Here is a 23,536-nt window from a genome sequence, read left to right on the forward strand (position 1 = left end):
CAGTCGCAAGATCCTTTCGCGTCAGGCGTTTGGTTGGATATGACGAGTATAGAGATGTCGGCTAACAATTTGTATGCTCCTTCGCAACCACAATCGCCGGCTGTATGTATTGGGAGCGCTTTGCCTCGCCGATCATATATAAATGATATTTCTCCCACTCAAGGTATGAATCCCGAATGTCGACTTGAGCCCGCTCCAGAGCTTGCTGGCCAGCCATATCGCTGATAATGTGCTACAGCACTTCCAATCCAAGTCTTCCGCCTCGTGACAGCTATTTTGACACCGACATGAACAATCCTTGACACGATTCAAGCTATGTTGTCGGCTCGAATGGTCGTGTGACATCGAGAGAGGGCTACGTGCTAATAATCGCGCGATACTTTACCGATAGAGTATGCATGATGGAAATGTAGAAAACGATAGTGAAACGCAAATGTTCTAAACTTACCCGTCTTCCTTCACATTGATGGGACCATAGTTATCGTCCTGGTCACCGGCTGCCTGGTCGAATGACTGATTGCCATTGCCGGCACCGTTGCCATTCCAAGCTCCGTTTCCCATGTTCGCATCACCATGATTACCAGCCGCATTCGGTTGTTCCCAACCACGGCTATCTGCTACATTTACTTCCTGCGCTACGGGCTGTTGTGTGGGAGCATTGACTGGTTCGGGCTGCACCGGCTCGGGCTCCTGGGGTTTTGCAGCTGGTGCTGGCTGTGCAGGTTGCGCAGGCTTCGCTGGAGTATCGTCGCCTTCATAACTGAATTAATTGTAAGTAGTTTGTCGCAAAGCAGGGGAAAGACCTTGCGCCAGAGCGAATAGAGCAGGCAAGTCGCGTCATTGTACATACAGATCGGCGAAGAGATCCTCATCGAGTTCCTCTGGTTCCGTCATTGTGTAAGTTGTCTATTTTAGATACGAGAATATTAAGGTGTCAAATGGGTTAGATAGAGCGCTCTCTGTGGTGCCAGTCACTTCACGCGCGATCCCGTTGATGGAGCAAGTTGTTGCGCGACTGGCAGAAATCCAAGTGTAAGGGCGACGTGAGGAAAGCGCTAGAGGCAGATGGTCGTAGTGAGATGAAGCAGTGGGTGAAGAAGAAATGACCGGGGGAATGGTGAGAAAAGGTGAAAAAGATGGGTTCGTAGCTTAGGGTAGAACCTGAGGTTGAAGGTTGAAGAGGAGAGAGGAGGAGAAAGACGACTAGCGCGTTTTCGGCCCCTTGGCTCCACCACCGCCGAAGCCAAGTCAGTTGCTTGACCAGGAACTCAATCGAGTGTTGGAGTAGCGGGGCTCACCACTCGTTCTCCTAGCAAACAATGGCCTCCAAGAAGACGCAGCAGGTATGTTATATTATGCGATGTTCTGTTCAAATGAATTCGTGGGGGAGCTAATCTTGGAACCCAGGAAATGGTGCAGGTCGGTCCGTAGCAATTCCTCGCGCAATCGTCATAGCAAGCCACCCAGCTAACTGACTGACCCTTGCGTGCAACTATAGATCGCTCCTCGTACGTATCCCCAAGGATTTGATGGTTTATAACTACTCTTGAGACCTTTGTTCACAATGCCTCCCAGGTCTGCATCTCCTTTCTGGCGTACTAGTTCGAACACATCAAAGCCCTACGAGAACAAGAAAATCGTAGGAGCTTCCTACTCCCACGCGGATTTGCTTAATTTCGACTCTCTGTACGATTCTTCCGGGCTGTATTCATGGCTCTTCTGGCTAACTTATCAAGCTCCGTCTCTGGGACGAATTCGCGACCTCGAACCCCTCCTTCCGCCACCCACAGCCGCGAGTCGAGTGCGGCACCAACTCGCTCCGGAAACTCGGCCACCTCGCCACCAATTCGGAAGAGCTACACTGCTTTTCTACGCGACACCAATGAGGCCTGGGAAGATGACGAGGGGGAGGGAGGTGACATGCTGTTCGAGGACGACGAGGACGAATTCGGCCTACCGAGTATAGCTTCCATGCGGAGGAAAGGGCGACGAAAGGAGCCACCGAGGGACAAAGAGCACAGCAGAGGGACAGGAAGTAGGAATGGGTCGTTAGGATCTACAGCGTGGCGGGCCATCGACAGTGGTGATATCGCAGAGGAACGGGGCGTCCCAAACTACCCCACGGCGAAGAAGTCCGAAGGCAAGATACTACGGCCGCAGTACCAGGAGATACTTCGAGACCCTGCAAATTCTTTGCATCTTATATCACATCCCTCGCTACCCCCTAGCGCGACATCAAAGGAGATGGAAGAGCACTCTGCTCGAATATCGCGGATCAATAAGTTCAAACGGATATTGCAAGCGAGTACGATATCGCTGCCCGAGCTACGAGACTCTGCCTGGTCTGGCATACCTTCGGAAGTACGTGCCATGACATGGCAGGTGCTGCTTGGGTATTTACCTACCAGCAGCGAGCGGCGTGTAGCAACGTTAGAGAGGAAGAGAAAAGAATACCTCGAGGGGGTTCGGCAAGCCTTCGAACGGGGCACGTCTGGAAGTTCAGGTGCAGTTGCTGCAGGTATGGCCGGCACATCATCCTATCCTTCGACGAACCGTGGGCGAGGCAGAGGTCTCGATGAGGCCATATGGCACCAGATCAGCATCGACGTTCCGCGGACGAATCCACATCTAGAGCTCTACAGTTACGAAGCCACACAACGTTCGCTGGAGAGGATACTCTACGTCTGGGCAATACGGCATCCCGCTTCTGGGTATGTGCAGGGAATAAACGACCTCGTCACGCCCTTCTGGCAAGTCTTCCTCGGATCGTACATCTCGGATCCGGACATTGAGTTTGGAATGGACCCGGGACAGCTCCCCAAGCAAGTGTTGGATGCTGTCGAAGCCGATTCGTTCTGGTGCCTGACGAAGCTGCTGGACGGCATTCAGGATAACTACATCTCCCAGCAGCCGGGCATCCAGAGGCAGGTCGCCAGTCTGCGGGATCTGACGACCAGGATCGACGCAAGTCTTGCCAAGCACCTGCAGAACGAAGGCGTCGAGTTCATTCAGTTCAGTTTCCGGTGGATGAACTGCTTGCTTATGCGTGAGATTTCAGTGAAGAACACGATACGCATGTGGGATACATATCTGGTACGTCGCACTTACTCAGTCGTCAAACGCTGCTCCTATAAATGATGAGTACCACTAACACTACCATTCAGGCCGAAGACGACGGATTCTCCTCGTTCCACCTCTACGTCTGCGCCGCTTTCCTCGTGAAATGGTCTGACCAACTCCGCAAGATGGACTTCCAGGAGATCATGATGTTCCTGCAAGCCCTGCCAACACGGCAGTGGACCGAGAAAGACATCGAACTACTGCTGAGCGAAGCTTTCATCTGGCAAAGTCTATTCAGGGGGAGCAGTGCTCACCTGAAGAACACGGGCTCAAAGGGCGGAGGCTTCGGCGTCGGTATGGGACCGAATTCGTAGACACCAGCTTGCCTCGTGGTTCCATTTTATCCTGTTGTCTGTCTGTCTGCCTGCCATATACCGGAATGATTTTCTTTTTGACGAAAGAGTTTTACTTAATGCATGCATTGTTGGAAACTGGTATGGGGTTCCTGGTTGCGTACGCGGGAGATTGATTGCATGCCGTTCACTTCGGCGTTCAGTCTGTCGTCTTCACGCTTTCTTTAGGTATTTTTTGTATGTCAATTGCAACGCCTTGACGCTTTCACGTCATCAAAAATGAAGAAAAAAGACATCACAATCCATCCCATGAGCGAATGTAGAAGAAAGTTTCTCATTTGCACCACACGATCTGATCTTTTGTTCTGTTCCCCACACCATTGACAGTCCAGTCACAGCTTTTAACCCAACCACCACCAACCTTTCAATATCAAAACCTCACTCCCTCCCATCCTCCTATCTTTCATCCTTTTGCACCACTGACACCACCTCAGCCCATACCACATAACGCCCAATCCCTCTTCACAATCCTCGTCCATCCTCCATGCCAGACTTCATCAATCTAAATCTCACCAATCCTTCTCAACGTCCTTACAGCAAGCATAGCAGCGCTACACCCCACACATCAGCACATTTCACCACCGACCGCGAAGCCGAAAACATATGAGAAAACGGCATAGCAAACTTACACTTCCTTCAAAGTTATACGGGTACTATTTCATACGATGTCAGCCAACTCTCTTCACTTTCTGCAGGCAATGGCTAAGGTTTAACGGGAAATGGAATATACATACCCAATCCCCATCAGCAGCACACGTCAGATCCTCGCCGCCGCAGATCTTAGTGCACAGGCGCGCGGTCTCTGGTTTCTCGGTAGAAGGCAGTGGTGTTGCGAGGGAGAGGAGGGCGAGGGAGAGGATGATGGGGAGGACGGCTTTGAACATCGTGGTCGCTTGTTTCTGTAATGTCTTGTTGAAGTTTTGGTTTTGGCTTCGGAGATGACGTTTGATGCTCGTCAAGAGGTGTGCGGGTGTGTGGGAGATGGAAATGTGAATCCGGGGTTGGACGGTTTTATATATATATGTGCCATGTTTTTTTCATTTGCGGTACTACGTACACTTACTACGCACACTACAGTTCATCACTATACCACCTACCTACATTCATCCACTACCTATCAATAGATCAATCAATCAACCGCAGCTTAGCACAATCCTCTCGAGCAGTCCCATCCCTTCCGTGTAACCAAACACCACTATGATAGATTACTCCATGTGGGAATCTTTAGAGTGCCGAGGGACGAGGGCAAGACAATCGGCAAGACGAGAGGCGAGACATTACTCTGTAGAAGAGGGAACGGAGTACAATTAGATCATGTGTGTGTGTATGTGTGATTGTGGTACGAGACCTTGCACTGTACGAATTGGTTGGTGGGTACCTAGTTACGTAGGAATGAAGGATCAGGAGAGGTAGAGGTGTATACAGGACTTAATATGGCAGTAATGAGCTGTTTGATTAGAATGTTTCTCATGAGAGACGATCAATTGGTTGTTTTCTTGTCTCTCATTCGACTATTATGTACTGCCATCGACGTCGTCCTCGTCCTTGTCCTCGGTGTTATTCCTCCCTTTATTTCCGGCTAAAACCTGAACTTTATATCCTCCACCACACTGACGCTGCATATATTAATCCCCTACCCCGTACTATCAGGAATGCACATATAAATAGCACCCAAGATCGCCCGTCCCCGGCATGGAAGAATTCGAGAAGGATTCGCTTGTGCTCAATATGGAGGACTTGGTATGTCTTGATTTTTATATACATCGATTTCTCCCCCCTCCCATCCATCCCTGGGCTCCTGGGGGGTTTATATTGTGAAACATGGCCAACGGTTGGGGAGACGAGGGACTGAGGTCATATACGTTCATGAAGAAAAGTCTCATTCCGCCAATTCATCCACCCATCACCAACGAGGGGAACATGTAGCAAGGAAGTTCGTACGCGTAAGGATGCTTTGAATGCTTGGCCTGTTGTTTATCTGTCCTTGTAGTTTAGAAGAATGCAACGGCATTTGGAGGGCTCGCGACGCCGCCGGGTACCTATACCGCACATCGATTAGCCTTTCACATTCACTCAGAACGCCCAAACGAGCAGATATCAAACTCACCTTCAACGGCACACTCGACAAAAAGCACGTATTCCTCCCCAACTCAACCGCCTTCTCACAAAGCCCCTCAAGATCCCACATCTCCCCAATCATAACCCCCCACCCCCCAAGCAACCACTGATGCAACAACCCACCCCCCTGCATCTCCTCCTCCCAACTCTCCCCCTTCCATATCCCCCCAACCTCATTATGCCCCCCTACCAACGGACTCATCTCAAACGACGGCGCGTCCCCCGCAACCGCCACAAACCCGCTCTCCCAAATCCACTCCGCGACCTCCCTCGTGGACTCCACCCCCATAAACTCCGCCGGCCTCTTCGCCCCCAACGCCTCCCTCCCCGCCCCATCCAACCCCAAATACGCCTCCGTGAACCCGGTACGCAACAACAACACATCGCCCTCCCTCGTCTCGACCCCCGCGTCCCTCACCATCGCCTTCAACTCCCCCGCCGTAATCGCAACAGCAGCCAACGCGTCCACCTTCCCCTGCCCCCTCGCCGCCCTCCAACGAGGGTAATCTAGAATCACACCCCTCGCCGCAATCCCCCCCGCTTTCGCAATCTTGTCGATCCCTATGACTTCAGACGACTCGACGTCCCCCTGCGTCCGGCCCCCGTAGTACAGCCCAGCCTTCTGGTACCCGTAATGCCGGAACCCGTCCCACTGGGAGCTGCTCTGCGTGTTGAACGTCATGGAGTCGTCGTTGACGGTGCGCTTGGTGCCGTCGGGATGCGTGCGGTTCGTGAGTTGCCATTGGAAGGACGGGCGGTCGAAGGACGGGTGGGAGGGGAGATTGAGCGGCCAGTCGAGGGAGACGCGGTGGCCGGTTAGGATGGTGGATTGTGCGGCGGAGAGGACGACGGCGGGCGTGAGGATGTTGAGGGCGCCGAGCTCGTCGGAGGGGCCGTAGAGGCCCCAGGCGTTGCTGGCGGGGCCGGAGGGGTCGAGCGGGAGGGTGGAGAAGGGGGGGCGGCGGGGGGGTTGTGGTCGTGAGGTGGGTGAGGTGGTGGTGGAGGTCATGGTTGGTATGTCACTTTTGAGGGTTTGTATGGTATGGTATGACGAAGGGGAACAGATGAAGCTCGAGGTCAAGTAAACACTAAGGGGAAAACAAAAGGTACGAGTACCACAAGCTTTAAGTACCTACACTACAGGAACAGGGTCTACACTACTGCACTCTTCTCGAAGAAACGATCTTCGTTCCCGGCATATGGCGGCAATTCCGTGACCAACCAACCGACCAGGAAAGTAAGTAGCGGGGGAGGTAGAGGGAGAGAGGGGAAAACAGAGGGGAGCTCCTCCGCCCCTCATGTTGCCCCTCCGAATCAATGCGATCGGATTTGCGCAAGGTACAAGTAAGGGAGGAGAGGCCACGGGAGGGGAGAAGAGAGCAATGGTTCGGATAACTGCCAAAACGTCGAGTTCGGGGTAATTCGTCGCGAAGTGCGGGATAGTTTCCGGGAATAAAACAGCTAGGTAGGTGGTAGATGGGTGGTAGATGGTCGTTGGTAGTTGGTAGTTGGTAGTTGGTAGTTGGTAGCGTAGTGGGGAGGGAGGGGCGGGAGGGAACATCAAAGTTGGTTGTGTAGAGTGGAGTGGAGGTAACTCGGAGAAGAGGTAGGCAGGTGTCAAGAAAGGAAAACTAGATAGAGTGTAACGACAGTCAGTAATAGCAGTGGACACGAACAACAAAACACATCTTGAGAACGGATGGATGACATGTCATGATATCTTATTCATAATCTGCCTTTGCTTCTTCCCCTGCTTGCTTCAACTAGGCCAGGGAATGGTACAAGGCCATGACCCTAAAGGTCACGGCTAGCCTCCTATCTCAACCTTATCCTTGAAGCAAGATGCAATTGATCGTACAAAGTCATAAAAGAGTCGCCCGTAGTGAGGAGAGAGACGTTTCGGTCTTTCCTCCCTCCCCACCACGAGAGACATACATGAAGATGGGGGAAAGTGAAATAAAGCAAGAAAACAAAGACGCCAATCCCCACTCCTCCGCGTTGCTTCCAGCGGACCAGGAGTTGAATCATATAGACGGGGACGAAAAATGCTAAAGATGCCCGGTTGGTTTGTTGTTGACCCCATGCTGTGTGCGCACCAGAAATGAAGGAATCATCAGGGAAACGAAAAAAGATCCCCAACGAGGGACCGGCCGTAAAACATAATCGGCAAGAGAGCGACCCAGAAGTCCAGTCGCGTTGACCAGGCCCTGTCGTCTCTCGAGTCGATGGAAGTGGAGGGTAGCCTTTTCTCTTTGATCCTTAGGAAACACCGGTGACGCCAAATCATACGCCTAAAAAACATTGCCACAAAGTACAAAAAAGGTATCGCTCGCTAAAAACAACAATCGCTTACACGAGTATATCAGACTCATGTTGTGGTATCTCCGAAAAGTGACAGCCAACTTGGCACCCGAAGCTGTGTGGATTGATCGACTGATGCATAATCCAAAATCGAACCGAGGTCCTCCTTGTGTATTGCAAAACCGAAACGTGCTGTGCCGAAAGGGATGCTTAGATCCGAACAAGATGACGAAAATGGGTCAGATTCCAACTAAAACGTTCAGCTGGTATCCATGGCATCTGCCAAATCGTGGTGCAAGACATCGTCAGAAGGACCCCAGTTGCCCTCGTAGATCGTAGCACCAGCACGGGTGCGTTGCTCGACCCATTGGCAGCCGAAGCAACGGTAGACATCTTCCATGGTGGGGCGTCGGTCGGGTTCGGGGTCCATCATGGCCTGTGCAATTCGGTCGAGGGAGTCGGGATGGCCTGGCTCGATCATGAAGGCGGGGGCCTTGTCGAGTCCTGCAGACGGACCGGTGATGAATTGGAGAGAGTTCTCGTCCGGTGTTGAGACGCAAGCGAGATCCGAAGATCCCAGTGCATTCTCAGCATCGATGGGCTCACCGTTCTCGTCGCGGTTCAGGCTGCTCTCGGAGCTCCACACGAGGCTGGGGAGCTCAGAGAAGTCGCCGCTTCGGAGACGCATCCAAGAGCTTCCGTTCTCGGGAAGGACAATGTTGGCCGCGATCTCGCACATGATCGTTCCGAGTGCGTAGACATCGCCAGGCTTGTCGTAACGGCCCTGCAACGCCTCAGGTGCAAGGTAGTGGCGGTCACCTTCACCATCGATGTGACGAGCAGCAGGCCACGTGCTGGCCAGTCCGAAATCGCCAATCTTCAAAGATCCATGGAAGTCAATGAAGACATTGGCAGGCTTCAGGTCCAAGTGAATGTATCCGTTGCTGTGGATATAATTGACGCCCTGAGTGAATGTTAGCCATTGAATAGTGCTGGGTTAGAGGACAGATACTTACAAGTGACAACTCCAGTAGTATCTTCCAAATACGGAAGTCGTCAAGTCGGCTCTTATATCCTGCCGAGGCCAAGAAGTCTTTCAGGTTGCCATTCTCGCAGAATTCTGTCTGGATGTAGAGGTGATTCTGGAATTCCCAAGAGTCGGAGAGAGAGAGAATGTGGTCGTGGCCACTGAGTGCGCGGAGGATGTGGACCTCGCGCATCTTCTTCTCCCGGTCGAGGTTGCCAGTGTACGGCTTCTTCGACTTCTTGACTGCCCAAACACGGCTTGTTGGCGGCGACAACAGGGACAATCCTCGTCCAACTGGTTTTTCGACTCGGTAGACCTTTGAGAATTCGCCACTGCCACAGAGGGTGATGCTCTGGAATCGCTCGGCCAAAGACTGATCAACATCATTCTGTGTCAGGCCTACCATTGGAGCAACGTTTGGCTGGCCGTTAGCGAAGTAGTTGGTATGATCACGTGGGGTGGTAGGTGTGGCCGGAGGGAAGGATAGATTGCTGTTAGTGCTGGCATTAAAGGGAAGCGATCCGCGGCGATTCCCAGAGATGGAAAGCTTGCTTGGATCGGGTGGCATGAACGAGGTCTCGTTCGGGGTGTGGGGGGAGATAGCCCCCTTGCGAGAACCATTCAGTGACTCGAATGCTCCCGGGATATCAATGACGGGTGTCGAAGTCTCGGTCTCGGGGGCAAGGAAGGTGTCTGTACCGATCGAGGTCCGCTGGCGGAATGTCTTACGTCGCAAGCTGCTCTCCTTGGAGCGTCGGCCAGATCCGTCATGTCCTTTGGTGGGGGTGGGTGGCATGTCGTCTGCACTAGATTGGCTGTCCGCCATACGGTTTGCCGAGGGAGAGTTGTTAACATCGTCCCCGTCAATGCTAGCAAAGCTGCTGCGTCGCTGGTGGTTGCTGCCGAAGCTTCCAAAGATACCCACTCCCTTTCCGAATGATTCTGTGGAAGTCTGGGGGACGTGGAAGCCGAAGGGTGTACTAGGAGTGCCAAACTCGGGGCGGTGCTGCGTGGATTTCCCGAAGTTGATTGCTCGAGTACGATCGATCCTATCAACGGTGGGTGAAGCAGTCACAGGAGGGAAGGAATTCCGCTTGGAGGGCGTGTCGGGCATGACATATCCACCAAGGACGCTTCCCTCCAGCTCCTCAACGTTGCGGTTCTTCTTGGAGAGAAGACCTGTCGACATGAACGCACTAGGATCGGGCCGGGCCATCTTGTACGCCATCGGCGTCTCGAATGTCTCTCCATGAGGGCCCTCTGGTAGATGTGGGCGAGTGGCTCCGATTGGGAGAGAACGAGAGAAGGCGTGGTGCCTTGGGGCAGGCGGAGGTACAGGTGCGAATCCCCGAGCAGGTGAGCTCATGTCTGAATTGGACGATGACGGAGTGAGAGCGTTCGATAGAGGATGAGGCTGGCCACTCAGGCTTCTCGAGAAGGGCTGATGTGGCATGGGGCGCGAAGATTCGAGGTTGACCGAGCGCCTGAAGGGAGTCTGCGCGCCGGCACTGAAGTTGGAACCGATCGAGCTGTCCAGAGACATCCTCTGCCTAGTCTTTGATGCGGCCGGGCCAGGAAGCATGAACTCTCCGTCGTATGCAGGCTTTGGTCGCGCTGCACCTGCGCCGTGACGTTGCGAAAGTGTCGACTTTCGGAGCGATGCAGTCTTGCGCAGCGGGGACGAGGTCTTGCCGATCGGCGACGAGAATGAGAAGCTGTTACTGGGCTCGTTATCAAGCGATCGGTTCGGCTCGTCCAGCGATGTCCGGGGGGTGGTGGAAGGATCGAAGATGTCGAAATCGGTGTTACCGAAGGCACTCGCGCCGTGCAAACTCCTCCTCTTCGGTACTGGACTGTTAGTGCTGGCGGCGTCCAAGTTCATGACTCCGTCGCTGCGCTTCAACGGGCTCGACTTGGGCGGAAGCAGGCAGTTGGCACCAGGCGCGTTGGTGTCGTGGCGCGATCGCGCAAGTTTGAAGTCGATGGGCTGGTCGTTCATTTCGAACCGCATGGCGGCCTTTTGCTCGGTTGCTGCCTGCTCCAAAATCTCGGCACTCGACCGTCGCGGCATTGCGTTTTCCTCGCCCACCGCGGCGCGCGTGGTGAAGGGAGTCGTGTTGCCGTGGTCGGCAGAATCAGCCAAGGCGCGTCGCGGTGATTTCGAGGTTGTGCGGTTGCGGGGCGAGGAGCGGAATGGGGCCGAGCGTCGAAGGGTAAATCGCTTCTTTACTGTTGTGGTTGCGGCGGGTGACTGTGCTGCGAGCGGTGACTCGGCGAATGGCGAGGCGGTGTTGTTGTTGTGGTTGTTTGTGTTGTGCTTTAGGGCCTTGGGTGAGAACGCGCGCGCGAGGGCCAGTGGCGAGATTGGCGAACCAGGTGAGTCGGTGTTGCGCAGTCGGAATCGCGAAGGTCTCGAGGGCGAACGAGACAGAGATTGCCGAAGCTGTTCAATCGACGAGAAGCCTTCCATGCGGTAGTGGGGATGCGTAGGCGAGGCCAGATGCATGGTGCCGCCTTCGCGGTGCGGCGAGTAGGCGAAGTCCATTGTTTGTTTACTGGATGCAGTGATGCTGATTGTGATTTGTAGTTGTGGTGATAGGTTTTCCCTATGATGGGTGTAGCGTGATGGTGTTCCTAGAGAGAGATGGTGGAAGACGTGTCCGAATATTGTAGAAACAGACCTGGGTAGGCAGACGAGTGTGGAGGATAATGAGGGAGCGCGTCTGTAGCGGGATGTTGATTGCAGTGCGGTTGCGTGAGGGCACGACTGCGGTAGGAATGTTCTTGTGGAATGTGGATGACAGCAACAGTTGTTATTGTTATTGTTGAGTGCCTCACCAGCGATGGGCGTATCGCGATGCTTCACGTCTCACCAGAGCTCCACCTCAGCGAGCTATGAGCGACAGCGCCGCGAGTGACTCCATCCAAGTGCAGGGCGATGCGGGAATGGGAGATGATGCTGACGCGGGAAACACGGAGTTCCGATGGTGATGGAAGGCAGTAGTAGGGAGCAGTTGGTGGTGTTGGTGAGCAAGTGTCGATGCGGCGCGGCGCGGATGGGTACGATGTGTTGCTGTTCCTCGGTGATGGTGACGATAGTAGGAGTAGTGGTTGTTGTAGTGGGTATAGAAGAGGGGAAGTTGACGTTGAGAGTGTAGGTAGGTAGGCGTGGCCGAGAGTGATTTGTTGGTGTTGTGGGTTTCGCGGGTTCGTGGGTGTGGCTGGCGACTGGCGACGTGTATTGGGCGTGTCTGGTCTGTGGAGAGAGAGTCGGGGCGGGCGAAGGTTCTGGCGGGAAGGGGCGAAGGAAGGAAGGAATGCGTGTGTGTGTGTGCGTCCGTGTGTGCGCGGCGCCAGTGCGGATCCGGTAGAAGGTAAACAACACGCCCGACCAACCACACGGAAAAAGACCAGGCAGGTCAAGACAAATACTGTACGATGATACAATACAGATAGCACCCAGGTGTTACAGACAAAAAACCAAACCAAACCAGGGTCACTTATTAAAATAAATAAGTTTGGGTCTGGGTTTGTTTCTCCGTCTGACTGTGACGTCTCAAAGTTTCGAATCAATAAGAAGGGTCCAACCTAGTGACGGATGGTGATGCAATTGATGGCTGGCTGGATTGATAGACTGATAGACTGATAGAAGATAGTAGATAGAGGGAAAAGGGAAAGAGAAGAGAAGAAAAAGAGGAAGAGGGCGATGGCAGGACCCTTTGAGGGATGGCACAACGATCGGACGGGGATGGGACGAGCAATTGGACTGGACAGGACAGGGACTGGACAGGACAGGGACTGGGCGTCGCGTTCTTGGATGGAAGGCTAGGAGACTACTAGGGGTAGGGGTAGTGGAGGACGAGGATCAGGATGAGGATGTGGATATGAACGTGGATGAAGACGTGGACGTGGATGTGGATGAAAGAGGAGGCGGACGATGGGATGGAGACGAGAGACACAGACTTTGTCCATGGCAGGTTAGTTTCTGGTTGAGTAGACTTTGGCCTGTGCAAACCTTGAATTCACCATCATGAGGCCGCCACCATACTCAATCCATCACCATCACGACCAGACATTGTAGTCGCTAATAAACAATTACCATAATGATACCTAATTAACTACATTTCATACTTGTGGGCACACATCGTATTTGTCGGCCACAAAATAGGTTCGGTATTGGAATAGTTGTGTATTCGATCCCCAGACTCTAGGTAGACGTACTCGCACTGCATGCTGCACGTCGCCGTTGGGGCTGGCGTCACGGCTACATACACGAGAACACAGTCTACAGTTTACCCCTGCCGCTGCCGCTTGCCGCCGTTTCCACCTCGGACGTTTTCCGTGGATACTGTGTAGACACCCATGGTGACGATAATTAATGGCCATTCTCTTCCACTCATCCTCTCCCTACTCAACGCAGGAGAAGCACACCGCCCTTGGGGAACTACTTGTAACCTAGGAATTCTCTTGAAGCGGCGTCAGTCTCATGGCGGTGTACAGAGTTCGTTCGTTGTATTCCGTCCTGTCTCCCGATACCCCGTCCGTAACTATCTACTCGTAGTCTATCTGTCTTGCAGCTGACTTCAAACAATAGCTCCATGGGGCTATTTCTTTTTTTACTTTTTGGATGCGGCTGTCACAGGACACCGTCCCCATCCCCATTCCCGTTCCCGTTCGGACACCGTTGCGAACATCTCCTTAAACTGGCCATCATACGGCCTGGCAGTCGTTGCATTGTTGCAATGCATTGCTTAAAGGTCGGGATGGGGATGGGTGGGAGGTCGCACCGCGATTCGCCACATTGACGCGTTGTTGTTTGTTTACTGTTTACATACAAACAACCCAATGCGGTATAATAGCCTAGGAGGGATCGCCCGCTCGGGCCATCATCAACACAACACTCTTTACACAGTTGCACAGTTCACAGTTCACTCCCTGAGTCCCCCCTCATCCATCCATCAATCCTTCAACCATAAGGAAGACGCGGAAAGATACCCAAGCACCCAGTCTCCAGCATCCTTTACTTCCAAAACCACGGATGCCCCCGGTCGCTTCGGGTCATGGCTCCTCTCACTAGCACCCACTGCGTACTCTTCCTCCTCCTCTCCATGACTCGCTAGAAACATCGCTGGGATCACCCCTATTCCTTTGGGCCATCTTGATGGCAAGCCAGATGAAGCTAATTTCCACGCCCTTTCACTCTTTCATGCCTTTCATGCGAATAGGGGCTTGAACTGGGCTGTCCCGGGAGCGGGCCGTGGGACAGTCTCAGGCACCAGACGTGAAGCCATCGTGATTCGCACCCATAGCAAACCTTCTTGCCTCCGCCTACTGCCAGAACCGTCAAGAATCGTCTAGTAATTACTTGTGCTATCCACGGCTTCCACGGCTCGCATATGCCTCTTGTATGCAATTACAGCCTTGCACAAAAGACAATAGGCATATTGTACGCGTGCACGCCACGGTCACAATCTGTCCTTTCTCTCCACAGACGATGAACATCGTCCATGCTCCCTCATCTCATGCGTGCGCATGCTCACGCCCCTTCGTTTGGCTTCTATCGATAGATGCACCTCGCACAATCGATACTCTCTGCCTATCGAGCCAAAGCCGCCTATCAATAAAAAGGATACGAACACATGAGCAATAATGGGAACACACGGGCGGCGGAACACGACATGCACGCACGTTCATAATCCCATACTTAGCTCACATGCCACTCGTTCCCTCCCATCGTCTATCCTCTTTCATCGTCTTCCCCCCCTAATCGCTAACTCTCCAAGAGTGGCGCGGCAAATCGTACCGAAATGGGTGATTCGAATTGAATCGTCTTGCACATGTCTGCTTTTCTTTTCGTAAGTCGCGTGAACATCTGCCTGCTGCCTGTCTACATCGGTGCATCCCTTACCCCATCCCAGGGGTGATTAACAATTCCGAAAAGAAAAGTTATGTACGGAGTAGTTTAATCACATCCTCCTTGTCTTTCATCTTCGATTGATTGACTGTCCGCCCTACCACCCACCTACCCACCAGCCCAATGTACGGCAGCCTTCGGGACACCACGACGGCGTGACAGGTAGAACACACCAGCACACCCACCACCCAGAGCAGCGTGCTTGCTAGTACTACAGTACTGCCTTCCAATTTCCCCAAAATGGTCGCCCAAAGGGACCCCATTTCATGCTATAATTAAAACCAATCAATCAACCAACCAATCCATCGAGTTATCAACCAGCTCGACCGAGGCATCAACTATGTACTGGCTGGCTAATGCCCAACCCCAGGAATGAAGTTATGAACCTAGGTAGGGTAGGTATGAATACTACCTTACTATACCAGCACCTCTCTCCGACCAGAAAGAAGGGTCTGCTGCCTGATGCGTGAACGGGCGAACCTTACTGTCTACCTGTAAGACTACTACCTACAATGTCCCTGAACGCATTGACATGTCCGTTCGCTTGCCTTATTGCACCCGGAAGGCTACAAGTTACCTAGATACCTATGTTGTGTAGTAATTCGCTAGGGTAGTCAACGTCGTCCCTGCATCCGAAGCTTTCGAACTATACCTAGGATACTCAACTCCAAAACAAAACACAGGTCTACTGGAGTCGAGCTCAACCTCAGATCCAAATCTGCCCCCTTTTCGATTATTTGGATGCTTGAATGCTTGAATGTTTGAAACAACGTCTAAACAATAACGCTGAAGTGTACCGCCCAACTCTCTATCGCACCTTTCCTTTATGAAACCTAAAATGTAGAAATAGCGATAAAGTAAAATGTAAACAAACATGTAAACAAACATCAAAACAACCAAGGCCAGGGTGTCTCAACACAGGGCAAGTGTAGCGAAACGAAAGGCCGACGCTGAGGCTGATGCTGAGGGTGATGTTTCACGTTCTTGTATTCCGCACCTCACGCTCTTCTCCTGGTGTTTGTCTGACTTTGTGTTTTGCGTGTCTGACAGAGTGAGTACGGAAGTGTAGGAGTAAGGCAGAGGGAGGAGGTAGAAGTGGGGCCTAAGGCTGCAAGGCACGCAAGTAGGGTCCGAGTATTTTTAGCGAGGCCTGGCCTGGAAGCGGTAATGGGATGACGGTGACGATGACAACAAGATGGGAATTGAGAATCGGTGTTTTGTAATTGCAAGTATTCTGTAATTACTATGGATGGAGAATTAGTCAGAAAACGTCTACAAGAAGGTTTTGGGGTTCTTTGTGTGCGTATAGTAGAGGTAGGAATAAATTTTGTATTTGTTTAGGATAGTAAAAAGACAAATAAACAAACAACATTACATGACAAAACAACAGTATTGAAGACAGAAAGATATACACATACGCCACGAAGAAGACAATTACATTTTTTTTACTCATGATTATGCTTCGACATGAATTTACACCTATTACTCAACCTTTTTCTTAGAAAGTTTAATAATTGTAGTAAATTATAGAGGATAACATTCAAAATACCCAACACACGGACTAAACAAAAACCTTACAACCTCCTCACCTCCGTCAATCCCTACACCAAGATGAAAAAAATCAACGAACAAGAAACCTGTAAAGACCCTGATAAAAATCCATACCCTTCCCTTCCGTTCCCCACCCACCACACGAGCCCTAGACGTCGGGCATAAGCCGTAGGGCTGCATTTCCCAGCTTCGCACCTCATATGACGTACATACACCCCCCCCCACACAAGAAAGTAAACATCATAACAAGACCCTGATATCCCTCCCTCAACCCTCCTCCCCGGTCCCTGGGGCGTCCACCCGTCCGTCCCTTCAACCGTTCACGCACCAGTGGCGAAGTCGGTAACAAACCTGTTTCTTGCCCTCTCCTCCCCTCCCTCGACCACCAGGGCAGGCGAGGAGGGTGAAGGGAGGGGAGGGGTGCTATGTCTTGTCTATATTCTGATCGACACGCCTTGTGTGCGCTGGCACGGCACGGGAGAGTACGAGAACACTCGTTGGAGGGATGATGGTGGATGTAACTGGTGGGGTTCTCTTGCGTCGTGCCTCGTAAGGCTACGGCGGAAGAGGGGAGGGGGAGGGGGGATGACGCAAGGCGCCGTACCGTGATGTGAATGTAAGTTAGTAATGCAGGGGCCCGTCATGTCATGCGAGGCGGGACGGGCGGGCAACGGTGAAGGGTGAGGATGCATGCAGATATGGCGTATTGGGGTGGACCCTGGATGGTGATGGGGAATAAGGCTATGACGGGAGGGTAGGGGACGCGTGGTTGTGTTGGATAGGTGGGATTATAGTTTTTGAATTCTTCTTTTGTGGATTAAGAATCTGGTGGGTTGATAAGGGGGAGAGGATTACGCGTGTGGGTTATGAATTGAGGTGGATTGATATTTGTTTGTTTGTTTTGGTGGCGATGTGGTGATGTTTAGGAAACGGACGTGTTTTGAGTCGCGTCTGTGGTTGAGGAACGTCGCGTTCGAGTAGAGACACCAGCTCTCCAAAATGTCCCAAGAGTAAGTAGATATTTGATCAGAACTTGTTGTTAGTTGTTTAAGAATCAAAAGGGTATCAATCAAAAGTTGTCACCACATTTCGAAATCTTGTCTTGCATCGTTTCATATCTGATTTCATTTTGTTTTAGATGTATCTATTGTAGATGCCACAAATAGTCAAAACATTTCATAACTTCTTCTATACAATCGTTAAAACCCCTTACTTCTTCTTTCCAAAAGCCTTCAACATGGCCTCGGGATCCCGAATACCAGCGTGCTGGCCCTCGGCGACGCGCTTCATCGTCAACGCAGCGATGAGCGCAGCACCGACACCGGAACCGTCCTCAGCGGGCAGAACCTCAATCGGGTCTCCCTTGCCCTTGCCCTTGTCGGCAGGCCAGTCGAGGATCTCCTTGAGGGCCTGGGCGCCACGGACCTTGAAGTGAGGGTACTTGTTGAAGACGGAGCCGTCGGCGCCGACGTGGCACTTGGTCCAGCCCTTCTTCTTCGCGATGGCAGCGACACCGCAGGCGGAGAGGCGGGCGGCGCGGGTGCCGATCAGCTCGGCGAGGCGGCGGACGAGCTCGAGCTCCGCCCTGTTCGGCGTGATGCTGAGCTTGTTCTGGAACAGGTCGGCCGTCTCGCTCAGGTTCTCGAAGGGGTCCTCCTCGATTGCGGACAGGAAGCTGGCGTCGAGCGAGTATGGCTTGTTGAGCTTGCTGATGTCCTGGCCGTCAAACATCTTGCAGTCGGTCTTGTGGAGGTCGAGCACGACGAGACGGAAGATCTCGCCGAGGTAGAGACCCGCGATCATCTTCTCAAAGGCCTGCTGGTCGGGCCGGGGCGACTCCTTGTCGATGATGATGTCGTAGGGTGTGCGGGGGAGGATCTTGTGCTCGTTGTCGAAGGCGCCCCATTCGCAGTTGATGGCCATGGGGAGATCGGGATCGAGGTTCATGTGTGCGAGCTTGGGGATGGAGCCGACGTTCTCCATGTAGGCGGCGTTGCAGCCGGTGCCGAAGATGCAGCCAGCCTTCATCTCGGGGTCGGTGTATGCGGAGGCAATCATGGTTCCGGTGGTGTCGTTGACCAGGGCGGTCAACTTGATGGGCACGCCTCGCTCGGCGAGGGCGGCCTCGAAGGGAGGAACGACGTCCTTGCCCTCCACGCCGTCAATGTCGAATCCCTTTGTCCATCGCTGCAAGATGCCGTGATCGATGTATTCTTGGGTCGCGGGGTAGGAGAAGGTGAAACCGAGCGGCAGCGACTCGATCTTCTCGTCGGGGTGGTGGTACTCGATGAATTGCTGCAGGCAGTCGGCGACGTAGCCCCAGAGCTCGTCGGCGGTTCCGGTCTTGAGCTCCTCCGGCATCTTGTATTTCGATTGGATGATGTCGAACTCGCCCTTGGCCTCGAGGAGGGTGATCTCGCAAACACGGAGGTTGGTGCCGCCCATGTCGAGGGCGAGGAAGGTACCGGTCTCGTTACCATCGGGCATTCCCATGCACCAGGTTGCGTTCATAGGCTGGAGCAATTAGGAATTTGAAAGAGTGATGGAGGCATCGTTGGAGACTCACAATTGAGCCACCCTCGGTGGTCAGACCTTTGGAGAGCTCATTGACGAAGTGGTCGGAGATGGCCTTGAGCTTCTCGGTGGGGACGACGAAGAGCTCCTCGAGCCTGCTGATCTGGGCGAGAAGGTCCTGTGGCACATCGGCCATGGAACCTATTTCATGTGTTATCCTTTCCGTTCCATTGCAATGCGTGATGCCGTGGAATCTATAGTATGAGGGGTAGAGGCGGATGGGAAGAGCGGGAAAGGAAAGGCGGCGTACCCTTTCGCGACGGCGGCTTCTTTGCACCGAGACCGACCATGATTGCTCTCTGGGGATATCGTTCGGATGGGGATGGGGATGTGTATTAGGGTGTTGTTGCGATGGTCACAGCTCGTGTTTCGATGGTTGAGCTGGAGGATGAACGATTAACTAAGGTGTGAGGGGAGATCGGGGACCCTGATTATTTAAATCTTCACGCAGCTGTTAGCCAACCGCTAAACCGATTAACTACAGTCTACGAACAGGCCCTAGGGTTTCTGGCAGGAAAGAAATCACGCGCAAGTGGACAGTCAGCAATTGGTAGGAAAAGAAAGCTAATGAGCCGGCCAGGAGTTGCTTTTGGGCAAAGGAATATACAAATAGGATTGGGGTTGAAGCTTACGAAGCGGATAGTAATGACACTGGAAGGCCGCCAAGAGGTGGGGGAGAGGTTCTAGTTGAATACGATGGCCGGCTACGCTGATCACTAAGTATCGTAAGGAGTAAGCCTAACTAATACTGTACATACGATGGACGTACGTCATTATGGACTACCTACTGGTTGTTGGAAGAAAACAAAACTAACTTGAGGCGGCAATGTTACAACGAACATGTAGAAAAAAAATCATGTACGGAGTTGAATCCTTCCACCGCATCATCCCACGCGGCAATCAGAGTATGATCCCGGCCGATTGATTGACTGACAGACTGACAACGTGGAACTGCATGCCATGCCATCACACAGCAAAGAGATCCATGGATCTGATTGGCCCGTAAACCACCCTTGCACCTGCCTGTTCAATGCACGTGTTTTCCGCTGCTTTCAGTTTAGTCTACTTTCAACCAATATCAACTGCCTATTGTCCCTCCCTTCAACCTCATCCTCAACCTCGATGATAAGTCAACGTTGGTCAATACAAACGATTGATCTCATCTCAATCCTTCTTGTAGACACAGGATATAATAAGTGCTTTAGTACCCCGATATGACCAACGCACAATAAAATATCCGTAGCATGAACAATAACCTCTTCGTTTGTCCTTCGACCGTACAATAAGCATCCAAGTGAAGGCGTATTCACACTGACAATATGATCGACTTCACATTAGAAAATTGAATGGCCAACTGAGTCGCGCTCAGGGCACAATCGCAACTTTTCAGGCTACAATAATCTTCCTCTTATATATTTGAACTTTTCTTTTCCGCTTTCCTTTCTCCCTCCCTTATATCCTTTCCTACATACCCTTCCTTTGAAGCTTTCCAAGACGAATAACAAAAACCAGTCAATCTTCCATCCATCCACTTCCCCAATACCATTCAACTATGTCTTCCCCAAACTCCTCCCAACAAGAGACTCGCCCGCGGGCACGGGCTGCCTCCGGGCGCAGCCTCCTCTCCGAATTGTTGGAGGCTGCAGCTGAGAAGGACCAGAAGAACTGCTTCGGGCAACAGGGCACCGAGGAGACCTCCAAGCCCCCATCCCCTGCTCCCCCGAAGAGCCTCTCTCCAACAGGCCTGGAGGACTACGCACCGCTGGTCGCGAACCAGGACCCCCAGCCGTTTGGGCCACTACACGCCGACAGTGGTCTCCGAGCAGATACCGCCGGGCTCCCTCCACGTGTGGCCTTACTCTCCCAAAGCGTTGACCTCGCTAACATCTCAGAGCTCGATCAGGCGCTAAGGAGCTTCCAGCAGGTGTTCCGTGGCCACAGCTACATCCCCCTGACGTCCTTCGGTGTCTTCAACCTCATCACCAACTGGAGGAGCGGCAACAAGTCGATCGCCAACGTGACGATCTTTCGGAACCTCATCATCGACAAGAAAATTTGGATTCGACAGCAGGAAGACATCTGCAAGCTCCTCGAGTACGTCGGTGCTCACTGCCAACGCGTCCTCATCCGCGGCGAGTCCCTCCAGAAAGGCACCCGCGAGTTCGATGAGGTCTGGGGCCGTGCAATCAACTTGCTTCCCAATGTGACAGAGGCACTGGTCGAGGAGTGATTCGGATGGCACCGGCGTGCGCTTTCGGCAGACTGTCCATCGCGAAAATCCCCAGTACGCGACATCAACGACTGATGACTGACGAATTTCTTTAAGTTTGAACACTTTCACGAATCACATTATACCCAGCATACATACCCATTCATAATCGCAGGCCTTTATATTTTCACCAATACCCTTTTTATCGGACATGACTTTATTACCAGGAACCATACAATCAGGAGGTTCGCATTGAAACGTCCCAGGAACGACATACTTACCTTGTTACACACTGGCTCAGGCTTGGAGCGCCAGTGAATGGAACTTCCACTTCAGTTCGAAGCATATTCATTAGGAGGGTTAACTTGCCGGAATCGAGGGTGTTTTCGGAGTTCAGGAAATAGGTTTTACAGACGAGCATCTTCTTTGATTATGAATATCAGATCTCTCTCCTCTCTATTTCCTTTGAGATTTTGCCATTCGTACTGTGTTTGATGAATTGAGCTAATTGATGTTAGCAGAATATTGTCGTGCTTTACAATGTGAACACCGTACGATATCGAACATGAATTTTCATCTTGTGGTCCGGACGCCAGGTACGTGGATAGGTTTCTCGTGCCCGACAGGTTTGTAATCATCTTGTTGGATTATCATGAATTGAGCAACTCCTAACTCAACAGAACGTAGCTGAATCTTCTCTAAACAGTCTCCTAAAATTCTTCTAAACTTCGCCCAAATCAAAACTTAGGCTTGAATGGCAGAGTCTGCATCTGCTTCACAGCATCGGCCTCGATACCGAACAAGTTGTACAGCCAATTGAGGATGATGAAAAAGCTCATCGGCTCGCCCATATGCTTCACTCCAGGTACGAATCTCGCTTCTTTCACTGCACCATGCTGCAACGCCAGGTAGTAGTCGTCAATTGGGAAGATCTCATCTTCCGTTCCATTGATGAGCAGGAGCCTCGCACATTTCGGTTTGTCCAGAGTTCCGTCATTGAGAAGGGAGAATTTGGACGAAGCTTCTTTCTTGAAGCGCTCGATGTCGTTGCCGTACCCCCATTTGTGCGCCAGTGTATTTGCGAGACTGCCACATCTGTTAGCACCTCTCCGCAGCCACTTCTTGGAAAACAGGAACTCACTCAAAGGGGTACTCAAGATGGTTAACCTCACTCAACCACTCCGGATCAAACATATGATGACACCCACCGCCCAACGCAACCACACCCGCCAACTTATCCGCATGCGTATGCGCCACGCGAATCGCATAATAACCCCCCGTACTAAATGCCCACACCGCAACCTTCTTCTGATCGATCCCCTCCTGCTGTCCAACCCAGTCGAACAAACTCGAGTACAACCGATCCGGCGACTTCACGTCGTCCGGCTTCGCGGGACAATCTCCCGTCCCTGGAATCTCGAGCACGATCGTCGCGACACCTTGCTGTCGCCACCCCTCCATCCACACCGCAAGCTCAGTCCGATACCCGTCGAGCCCGGTAAAAATGATAACCGTCGGCACTGGCGCCTCCTTACTCGCTCCCTCGGGAAGGAGGTAGTACACAGGAATCACTTCACGCTCCGTGTCCAAGCGATGCGTATGCGGCACCAACACCTCCCTCACCGGATGCGGCTTCAAACTGTCCCCCTTCATCAGTCTCACCCTTTCCCCTACGATGATAGATAGTTCACTTACCCCAACCCCTTAATACACACCTTCTTCCCCTCCTCCCACGCCCTCCTCTGCAACCCGCTCCTCGGCGCCGGAAACCGACTAATCCTCCACACCGCACTCGCCCTCAAATAATACTCACTCGCCTTCTCGACCTCGCCCTTCCTCTCCGCCTCCTCCGCCACCACCGCGAGCTTCTCGGCCTGCGAGACGAAGGCCGCAGCGTACGCGTCCCAGTCGTAGGGTTCGCGCATGCCGGAGGCTGCGAGGGACGCGACGATGGGTTCGAAGTCGGCGGCGCTGGAGAACATGAAGGGGTAGATGCCCATTTCGGCGGGTTGGCGCCATTTGGTGGTCCAGAGGTCCGCGAAGGAGGCGTGGTGTGGTGCCGGGGTCGAGAGTTTGGAGGAGATGAAGTATTGGCCTCCTGGGGCGGCCATTGTGGATGAGATGCTTGGTGGTCGGTAGTTTGGTTATGGAATATGTAGATATTTTGATTTGTGTCGTAAAAGATTTGGGTCTTGAAGGTGTACTTGAATGCTAGTGGTCCGGGTTAGAGATATAAGAGGTGGTAGAGATGGGAGGTGACGTTTTCGGACGGAGGGGCTCCTCCGCGATGCATTCTTTATATCTTTTGTTTCATCATGCCGGGACTCTATTCCCACGAATTGGGATCATTGAAGCATGGAGTGAGGTGT

General features: G+C 52.5%; 10 protein-coding genes across 10 annotated transcripts; 3 read left to right on the forward strand and 7 right to left on the reverse strand.

Moving 5' to 3' along the window:
• Positions 1–158: 158 nt before the first annotated feature.
• On the reverse strand, positions 159–894 carry BU24DRAFT_412477 (uncharacterized protein; the record flags this gene model as incomplete). The annotated part of the gene is made up of 3 exons (XM_033526110.1): positions 159–297; positions 449–760; positions 851–894. The coding sequence occupies 3 exons, from the start codon at positions 892–894 to the stop codon at positions 159–161; spliced, it is 495 nt and encodes a 164-aa protein (XP_033380268.1).
• A 369-nt stretch (positions 895–1,263) lies between these two features.
• BU24DRAFT_425758 (RabGAP/TBC) lies at positions 1,264–3,741 on the forward strand. Its single transcript, XM_033528818.1, has 6 exons — positions 1,264–1,343; positions 1,408–1,423; positions 1,499–1,508; positions 1,576–1,686; positions 1,737–3,093; positions 3,165–3,741. The coding sequence occupies exons 1-6, from the start codon at positions 1,320–1,322 to the stop codon at positions 3,432–3,434; spliced, it is 1,788 nt and encodes a 595-aa protein (XP_033380269.1). The 5' UTR covers positions 1,264–1,319; the 3' UTR covers positions 3,435–3,741.
• Positions 3,742–3,897: 156 nt separating this feature from the next.
• BU24DRAFT_266648 (uncharacterized protein) lies at positions 3,898–4,438 on the reverse strand. Its single transcript, XM_033522549.1, has 3 exons — positions 4,208–4,438; positions 4,103–4,126; positions 3,898–4,024 (listed from the first exon to the last, which is right to left on the reverse strand). Exons 1-3 carry the CDS (start codon positions 4,355–4,357, stop codon positions 3,983–3,985), a joined length of 216 nt encoding a protein of 71 aa, XP_033380270.1. The 5' UTR covers positions 4,358–4,438; the 3' UTR covers positions 3,898–3,982.
• A 374-nt stretch (positions 4,439–4,812) lies between these two features.
• On the forward strand, positions 4,813–5,394 carry BU24DRAFT_266654 (uncharacterized protein). Its single transcript, XM_033522550.1, has one exon. The coding sequence runs from the start codon at positions 4,990–4,992 to the stop codon at positions 5,323–5,325; it is 336 nt and encodes a 111-aa protein (XP_033380271.1). The 5' UTR covers positions 4,813–4,989; the 3' UTR covers positions 5,326–5,394.
• A 70-nt stretch (positions 5,395–5,464) lies between these two features.
• Positions 5,465–6,600, reverse strand: BU24DRAFT_412479 (uncharacterized protein; the record flags this gene model as incomplete). The annotated part of the gene is made up of 2 exons (XM_033526111.1): positions 5,465–5,512; positions 5,581–6,600. The coding sequence occupies 2 exons, from the start codon at positions 6,598–6,600 to the stop codon at positions 5,465–5,467; spliced, it is 1,068 nt and encodes a 355-aa protein (XP_033380272.1).
• Positions 6,601–7,912: 1,312 nt separating this feature from the next.
• On the reverse strand, positions 7,913–11,683 carry BU24DRAFT_266658 (kinase-like protein). The gene is made up of 2 exons (XM_033522551.1): positions 8,909–11,683; positions 7,913–8,856 (listed from the first exon to the last, which is right to left on the reverse strand). Exons 1-2 carry the CDS (start codon positions 11,462–11,464, stop codon positions 8,152–8,154), a joined length of 3,261 nt encoding a protein of 1,086 aa, XP_033380273.1. The 5' UTR covers positions 11,465–11,683; the 3' UTR covers positions 7,913–8,151.
• A 4,635-nt stretch (positions 11,684–16,318) lies between these two features.
• BU24DRAFT_266699 (uncharacterized protein) lies at positions 16,319–16,691 on the reverse strand. The gene has a single exon (XM_033522552.1). It carries the CDS (start codon positions 16,562–16,564, stop codon positions 16,358–16,360), a length of 207 nt encoding a protein of 68 aa, XP_033380274.1. The 5' UTR covers positions 16,565–16,691; the 3' UTR covers positions 16,319–16,357.
• Positions 16,692–17,485: 794 nt separating this feature from the next.
• Positions 17,486–19,330, reverse strand: BU24DRAFT_425762 (uncharacterized protein). Its single transcript, XM_033528819.1, has 3 exons — positions 19,209–19,330; positions 18,951–19,099; positions 17,486–18,898 (listed from the first exon to the last, which is right to left on the reverse strand). Exons 1-3 carry the CDS (start codon positions 19,246–19,248, stop codon positions 17,594–17,596), a joined length of 1,494 nt encoding a protein of 497 aa, XP_033380275.1. The 5' UTR covers positions 19,249–19,330; the 3' UTR covers positions 17,486–17,593.
• A 1,013-nt stretch (positions 19,331–20,343) lies between these two features.
• BU24DRAFT_266753 (uncharacterized protein) lies at positions 20,344–21,381 on the forward strand. The gene has a single exon (XM_033522553.1). It carries the CDS (start codon positions 20,511–20,513, stop codon positions 21,186–21,188), a length of 678 nt encoding a protein of 225 aa, XP_033380276.1. The 5' UTR covers positions 20,344–20,510; the 3' UTR covers positions 21,189–21,381.
• Positions 21,382–21,904: 523 nt separating this feature from the next.
• On the reverse strand, positions 21,905–23,427 carry BU24DRAFT_443321 (alpha/beta-hydrolase; the record flags this gene model as incomplete). The annotated part of the gene is made up of 3 exons (XM_033530579.1): positions 22,863–23,427; positions 22,309–22,806; positions 21,905–22,253 (listed from the first exon to the last, which is right to left on the reverse strand). Exons 1-3 carry the CDS (start codon positions 23,276–23,278, stop codon positions 21,905–21,907), a joined length of 1,263 nt encoding a protein of 420 aa, XP_033380277.1. The 5' UTR covers positions 23,279–23,427.
• Between the last annotated feature and the right edge of the window lie 109 nt (positions 23,428–23,536).

This window comes from Aaosphaeria arxii (genome assembly GCF_010015735.1).
Source record: "Aaosphaeria arxii CBS 175.79 unplaced genomic scaffold BU24scaffold_8, whole genome shotgun sequence".
NCBI classification, from domain to species: Eukaryota; Fungi; Ascomycota; class Dothideomycetes; order Pleosporales; genus Aaosphaeria; species Aaosphaeria arxii.

Bases quoted from the DNA above. Each gene is read 5' to 3' on its own strand.
- BU24DRAFT_425758 (XM_033528818.1), top strand. From the start codon at position 1,320: ATGGCCTCCAAGAAGACGCAGCAG. The intron at 1,687-1,736 runs GTACGATTCTTC...TAACTTATCAAG, and splicing joins TTGCTTAATTTCGACTCTCT to CTCCGTCTCTGGGACGAATT. The intron at 3,094-3,164 runs GTACGTCGCACT...ACTACCATTCAG, and splicing joins GCATGTGGGATACATATCTG to GCCGAAGACGACGGATTCTC.
- BU24DRAFT_266648 (XM_033522549.1), bottom strand. From the start codon at position 4,357: ATGTTCAAAGCCGTCCTCCCCATCATCCTCTCCCTCGCCCTCCTCTCC. The intron at 4,127-4,207 runs GTATGTATATTC...CGTATGAAATAG, and splicing joins GTGCTGCTGATGGGGATTGG to TACCCGTATAACTTTGAAGG. The intron at 4,025-4,102 runs GTAAGTTTGCTA...TGTGGGGTGTAG, and splicing joins CGTATAACTTTGAAGGAAGT to CGCTGCTATGCTTGCTGTAA.
- BU24DRAFT_266654 (XM_033522550.1), top strand. From the start codon at position 4,990: ATGTACTGCCATCGACGTCGTCCTCGTCCTTGTCCTCGGTGTTATTCC.
- BU24DRAFT_266658 (XM_033522551.1), bottom strand. From the start codon at position 11,464: ATGGACTTCGCCTACTCGCCGCACCGCGAAGGCGGCACCATGCATCTG. The intron at 8,857-8,908 runs GTAAGTATCTGT...ACATTCACTCAG, and splicing joins TACTACTGGAGTTGTCACTT to GGCGTCAATTATATCCACAG.
- BU24DRAFT_266699 (XM_033522552.1), bottom strand. From the start codon at position 16,564: ATGCAGCCCTACGGCTTATGCCCGACGTCTAGGGCTCGTGTGGTGGGT.
- BU24DRAFT_425762 (XM_033528819.1), bottom strand. From the start codon at position 19,248: ATGGTCGGTCTCGGTGCAAAGAAGCCGCCGTCGCGAAAGG. The intron at 19,100-19,208 runs GTACGCCGCCTT...CACATGAAATAG, and splicing joins GAAGCCGCCGTCGCGAAAGG to GTTCCATGGCCGATGTGCCA. The intron at 18,899-18,950 runs GTGAGTCTCCAA...TAATTGCTCCAG, and splicing joins CCACCGAGGGTGGCTCAATT to CCTATGAACGCAACCTGGTG.
- BU24DRAFT_266753 (XM_033522553.1), top strand. From the start codon at position 20,511: ATGTCTTCCCCAAACTCCTCCCAACAAGAGACTCGCCCGCGGGCACGG.